This window comes from Monoraphidium neglectum (genome assembly GCF_000611645.1).
Source record: "Monoraphidium neglectum strain SAG 48.87 unplaced genomic scaffold scaffold01625, whole genome shotgun sequence".
NCBI lineage: Eukaryota > Viridiplantae > Chlorophyta > Chlorophyceae > Sphaeropleales > Selenastraceae > Monoraphidium > Monoraphidium neglectum.
In genome coordinates this window covers 1-5960 of record NW_014012003.1, presented here as the reverse complement: position 1 = coordinate 5960, position 5960 = coordinate 1, and the positions used below count along the sequence as shown (strand labels likewise).

The following is a 5960-nucleotide window of genomic DNA, read 5'->3' as shown; positions in this document are numbered from 1 at the left end:
GGCGCGCGGCGCGTGAGGGGTGCGGGCGTCGCGCCCCGCCCCAGTCGCGCGTTGGGCGAGGGTCGCCGCCGTCTGTGAAACAAGGGCAGGGCGGTCCTTGGATTGTGTGCGGCGCACCTCATAGGTCTTGCCAGACCCGCAGGGGCACTTGGTGGGGACCTTGGCGGCCGCGCCTGCCTTGGGTGCACCAAACCCCTTGCCCGCCGTGGCCTTGGCGGCGGCGTTCGCCACCACGTCGCGCGCTGTCCGCTGCGTGCCGAGCCAGGCGGAGGCGCTGCTGTTGTTGCATGGCGCGGGTCCGACTCGCAGTGGCCGCCGCTGCGCGAGCGAGTAGGCATCGGACCGATGCTGCGCCGCTGCTGCTGCCACTGGCGGCCTGCATTGGCATCGTGCCGATCTGTACGCCCAGTTATTCGCTATATGTGGCGTTAAGGATGCCATAGCGGAGAGATGCCACGTTGCCACTCCGGGCCGATCTGTGCAAGCGTCAAAGACGGAGTTCTACGGAGAAAATGACGTTCAACAACCCGCAATCAATCTCATAAGGGGTTGGTGATGAAGCGGAAGACCCGAAGGTCTCTTGGCAGTGTCACCTGTTGACCTGTGGTGTGCGGCAGTGAGACTGCTTGGTGTTGTCAGCGGAATTAGGCATTGACAGAGCGATCCATAAACACCTTGTGGCACTCTATTAGAGGGGGCGTGGACAATGTCAACCAAGGGCCCCATCATGCATTGCTGCGTACTGTGCGACTGCATCCTCCACCCCGTACATCACCGCAGCCATCAGCCAGATTTTTGGACCCTGCAAAACTGCAACAGCCTCCTGTTCAAGCACGAAAGCACACTGTCCGGTTGCTGGGTCGCGCCTGGCATGGCCGCAGCCGCCGATGCCGCGGGCTGCCTGCTGCCACTTGGTTGACCGGGCTGCCAACACGTGGTGGTGATGTTAGCACGGTGCTGACATAATAACGCTGCCACGCTGCCGTGATCGGGGCCCATGCGGGCCTCGAACGTAATTTTGCAAGTAAACCTCCCACAGATGCTCCGCCCCAAGCACCAACAACCCAAGGTCGCTCGTATCAGGTCGCTTGCAGGCTGCTCGCGCACCGCCGTATGACACTGCTGTGGGGCAACGCTGCCGGAACTTTACATATGCTTGCCGGCAGCCTCAATCAAAGAGTGTGCGAGCTGATACGACTGTTACAGAGAAATCTACAGTAATGTAAAGCTACTGCTAGTGACATGCCGCCATGCGTGAGCCATCCAGGACGGGCCAAACGCGCACGCATATGCGCGCACACACACACTCACACACACACACACACACACACACACACACACACACACACACACGCGCACGCACATGCACACACACACACACACACACACACACACAAGAAAACCCCAGGGGTCCCTGCATCGCGGGTCTGCATTGTTGAGATTCGAGCGGTGTGACTGAGGCGCCCTGTGAGGTTTCCACGCTGATGTGACTGAGACAAGCGCGTATGGTGGGTTCAAGAAAAATGAATGTACACGGCGTGTGGGTGGCGATGGATCACGCAGTTGTGTTGCCTGTGCTCGCTCGGTCGAGGCAGGGCGCGGTGAGCCCTGAACCCTGTCGTATGAGGATCCTACGAAATCAGACAGCTCGCCAAGGAGCGGCTGTGGAGAGGTTTGTGCAGCATCTCATAAGCCGGCGCGGGGACTTCAGAGCGCAGCTTGCGCTGCAGTGCGCAAACGCTGTGCCCCGATCGCAGACAGATCAAGACGTGCCAGCACTGCGCCCTGAGCGCGTACAGATTGTTGCCATAGCAGCCCCAAAATCACGTGCCTGCCGTATCCCTGCCCCATGCCCGCAAATGTGTGGGTGCTATGATCAGTTCAGTGGCGGATGTGACGGATTATGTGCAGACTCGGCGCAACCCCGAGGGCAGCCGGCGCTTTGACGGGTTCACAGCAGGCTGGTTTGCGCAATGCACCATCAGCTTCCGCCTCAATGCCAGAGCGGTGCCCGGCCCCGGATGAGTCCACACAAAACAGGCCCGACATAAAAAGTTCGGTGGTCGGAATTCGGACGCCGGCTGCGACAGGTCCAGCCCTTGCAGCGCGCAGCGAGCCGCCTGGGCGCTTCTTCATCAACGGCCGTCATGTCAGGGCTCTGCGGCCCCTTCGCCTTTTGAAGTGCTCCCGCGCGCCGCGGCGGCCCTGCCGCCGCGGATCGCGCCCGCCGCGTGCCGTGCGCTGTCGTGGAGGCGTGACAGCTCACGGCCAAAAACCTTCAGCTGCGCCGTCAGCAGGAGCCATCTCATGGAGGCTGCAGCTTCCGCCCAGCTGTCGTCCGGCCGCCACGTCAGCGCGACCTCGCACGAGTCCCTTGATGTGTGCATGACCAAGTGGCCGCCCTGCGCGTGCGCGGGGCCGCCGGTCCCAGCGCCGCCGCCGCCGCCGGCCGGGGGCGGCGGCGACAAAGGGTTGCTGCCATGGTCGTTGCCGTGCAGGCTGGGAATGGTCCCGAGCGCGTCGTTGCTGAACTGCTGTTTAGCGGTTTTGTAGGTTGAAGCGGGCGAAATGGGCCCTGACCCGAGGTCGAACCGCACGGACTGCACGGACTGCACAGCGGCGCCGTTGGACTGGCCCCAGCGCCGCCCGCCACCCGCGCTGGCAGGGACGCCCATGGTGCTGGCTTCCCGGAGGAGGTGGAAGGTGGCGGGAAGCTGCTGGACTGCGCGCAGGAAGCGGCAGAGGTTGGTGGTGGGGATGGGCACCGCCGGAGGCACGTAGCGGCTTGGAAAGTAGGCCCATATATCCTGTGGGGGTGCAATGAATGAGGGGAGGCACGGGAAGCGATCAGGGGAGAGCTGCAGAGGTGGGGCGGCGGAGGTAGATGGCAAGCACCAAATCAGGCTCCGCGATTTTGGGGTGAACGAAATGGTGCAAAACGAGTGGCTAGCGAAGGCGGCTGCGGCAGGCGGTGCATGCGCGGTGTGCGCTCAACATGACGCCGCTTGGGTAGGAGGGACCTGCTGGGAAGACCTTTGTGGTTTTGGCGCACAATGCCACGTGCAAGCTTTCACACATATTCTCTCTCTCTCTCTCTCTCTTTCTCTCTCTCTCTCTCTCTCTCTTTCTTGCGTCTGTCTCTCTCCGTCTCTCTGTCTCTCTCGCTCGTCCTCTCTTTTACCTGCTGGATGGGTGACTGATTCAGTCACACACAAACTCACATATACACACACACACGCACGCACGCACGCACACACACATACACACACACACCCCACCACCACAGCGACCCACCACACACACACACACACACACCAACACGACAGCGACCCACCTGCAACGTGCCCAGCAGGGCCTCCTCCACCTCAGCCCAGTCGTCGCTGCCCGCCAGCACCCCCACCAGCTGCGGCGCCGCCTCCGCCGCGCGCGCCAGCAGCGTCGTCAGCTTGTTGACCTCCACCACCTGCAGGGGGGCCGGAGATCAGGGGATCAGTTGACCAGGGGCAAGGCGAAATTTGAGTCCGATGAAGGTTGCGCTGTGCCACAAGTGTGGCGGCTTGAGATCTGGAGGACTCGCGTTTGTGCGCAGATCTGTGCAGTCTGCCAGCAAATGTCCTGGGTAGCTGCTGGTGACGCCATAAAAAACACGTCCCATAATGCCGTGTCATGTGTGTAAACGCAACGCATAACAAATTGTTTCTGGCTCTTACCATGCTGCAGGTGCGCTCCCCCAGCTGGCCCAAGGCCGCACAGTCCAGCTGGCGTCTCGTGCAGGGGAAGAAACTGCCCGTCGGCAGGATCACCCTGGTGGGGCGCGGGGGGGCGGCGTCCCAAACGCAGCCGACGGATGGCTCAGAGGGGCGTCCCGGCGGCAGCCCGGGCGTGCGCCGTTGCAAGCGGCTTGTGCTCGCCTATGTGAGTGCTCGTGGCGGCCTCTCAGCTGAAGCCCCTGGATTGCATGCCGGGCGAGGCCGCGTCACTCACACGGCCAGCAAGCAGTGCAGCAGCCACACTCAGTCACCTCACCTCCAGCCAGCTATGCTGCCCAGATAGTATTCGCACTCCGCCTCGCCGCACGCGCCCTTAGCCATTTCGACGGCCCTCACGACCTTGAACCACTCGGCCTGCGCCCTCAGCCGCTCCGCCGCCGACGGCCGCGCCCCGACCGCCCCCTTCGACGCCGCACCGCCGGGAGCCCCGCCGCCGGGCGGCGCGCAGGAGGCCGCGCCGCCCGGCGCGGGCGGCGCGAGCGGCGGCGCGTGGCTGGCGTGGGCGGGGGCCGGGTGCTTGCGGGTGGCCGGGAGGGCCGAGTACAACTCGGACGCGAAGGGGCTGGCCGCGTCGAGCGTGTTGGCGCGCGGGAGCACGTGGGCAGCCTTGGAGGGTGTCGGGCCCAGGTCCATCCCCAGAGAGCCCGCCCTGCGGGCGCGGCCGTCGGGCCTGAACACCTCGGCGGCGTCGTCCGCTGGCGTCGGGGACGCCACTGTGGCCGCGGCACGCCTGCCGGGCGCCGGCGCGTCGCTCGGCGGCTGGCCCGCGGCGCCCGCGCCCGCGCCCGTGCTTGTGCGCCCCCAGCGCCCCCGCAGCGCCGGCCAGCAGCCGCCGCCGCCGGCCCCGCGTGCACGGAGCGCGCGCTTGCTGCCGCGGAGGGTGGCTTTGAAGTTGATGACCGACACATCCAAGTCGAACGCCTCGACTTTCACGATGGCCTTTGGGGGCCGGCGGCCGAGCGCGTTGGCGCATAGGCAGGCGAGGGAGTGCAGGCCTTGGTGGTGCAGGCCGTATACCTGGGCGTGCGTGAGGGAGAGTGTTGGAGTGTATGATTCTGTGTGACAGAGAGGTCGAGTGTGTATGTGTGTGTGTATGACTTTGTGTGTGTGTGTGTGTTTGTGTGCGCGCGCGTGAGTGTATGGGTGAGTATGTGTGTGTATGTTTGTTTGTGTGCGTGTGTTCGTGGGAGAGAAAGGATGTTCATGTGATTTCAAGAGAGTGTGTGTGGAATCGTGTGCGTGTGTGTGTGTGTGTGTGTATGTGTGCAGCAATGCGCAGCACCGTGGGTGGGTGATAGATGTTTTGGGAAGGGGCAGTAAGACATGGGAAACCACGAGGCACGCGCCAGGGCTGCAGTGCCGACCATCAAACACGCGGTGACAAAACAGCTTCATCTCTCACTCAGAGACCGGCACCCACATCATAGGTAGACCCGGGGCCCCTCATTCACTGAGGCCCGCAGCTGCCCTTGCCCCCACGGCGGCCGGCTCACGTTGTCGATCGCAAACTCTGGAAATATGTAGACGGACACGACCCCCATGACTAAGGCCATCAGGGCGGCGGAAATCGTGAGCATCATCTCATACTTGTACTTGCTGGGGCCGTGCCAGGTGGCATTCCAGAGGGTCATCACGAAAAACATCACGCCCGGCTCTACCTTCCAATACAACTGCGGCGCAGTCGCACGGGCGCGCGGCACGAAGGGTTTGCGGGGGCACGCAAGTCTGTTGGCGGCGGTTGCTCTCCGAGCCGTGCTTGCTCGTGGGTGTGCGGCTGACTCCAAACGGCGCGTTGCCCATGGGGTTTGCAGTGCAGGCGTTGCATCAGCATGCATGCCATGGTCATCAGCGTTGGCTGCGTGCCAGCATAGCAGTACTTTGCGGCGCCGCACTGTTTGCGAGCAGCGACAGCCAAGGCGTCAACGCATGAGCATGTGCCGCAGATTCATTATTGTGGGAGGGCGCGGACCAGCCGCGACGGCGGGTTGTGTGTTGTGTGCGTGGGCGCGCGCACCATGCCTCTGTAGCACGCCGTGAAGGTGTTAGTGCTGACGAAGGCGACGGTGACAGCGGCCACGGCCCAGGGGCTTTGGCTGACGACAAATGAGAGGCCCCAGGCAAAAGAGATGCCCGCGAGCATCCCTGCCGGTGTGCGGGTGGGGCGGGGTCGAGGGTGGCGGCTCGGGCGCG

General features: G+C 63.8%; 2 protein-coding genes across 2 annotated transcripts in view; both read right to left on the bottom strand.

The window, feature by feature from the left end:
* Nucleotides 1-652, bottom strand: part of MNEG_8510 (hypothetical protein) — a gene marked incomplete at both ends in the record, with an annotated part of 1387 nt that extends 735 nt beyond the window's left edge. Inside the window, 2 exons of the mRNA XM_014043016.1 lie at nucleotides 118-277; nucleotides 594-652. Coding sequence (XP_013898470.1) covers nucleotides 118-277; nucleotides 594-652 — 219 coding nt within the window. The remainder of the gene's footprint in view (nucleotides 1-117; nucleotides 278-593) is intronic.
* A 1498-nt stretch (nucleotides 653-2150) lies between these two features.
* MNEG_8509 (hypothetical protein) lies at nucleotides 2151-5413 on the bottom strand (the record flags this gene model as incomplete). The annotated part of the gene is made up of 5 exons (XM_014043015.1): nucleotides 2151-2807; nucleotides 3335-3463; nucleotides 3711-3804; nucleotides 4027-4787; nucleotides 5264-5413. The coding sequence occupies 5 exons, from the start codon at nucleotides 5411-5413 to the stop codon at nucleotides 2151-2153; spliced, it is 1791 nt and encodes a 596-aa protein (XP_013898469.1).
* Between the last annotated feature and the right edge of the window lie 547 nt (nucleotides 5414-5960).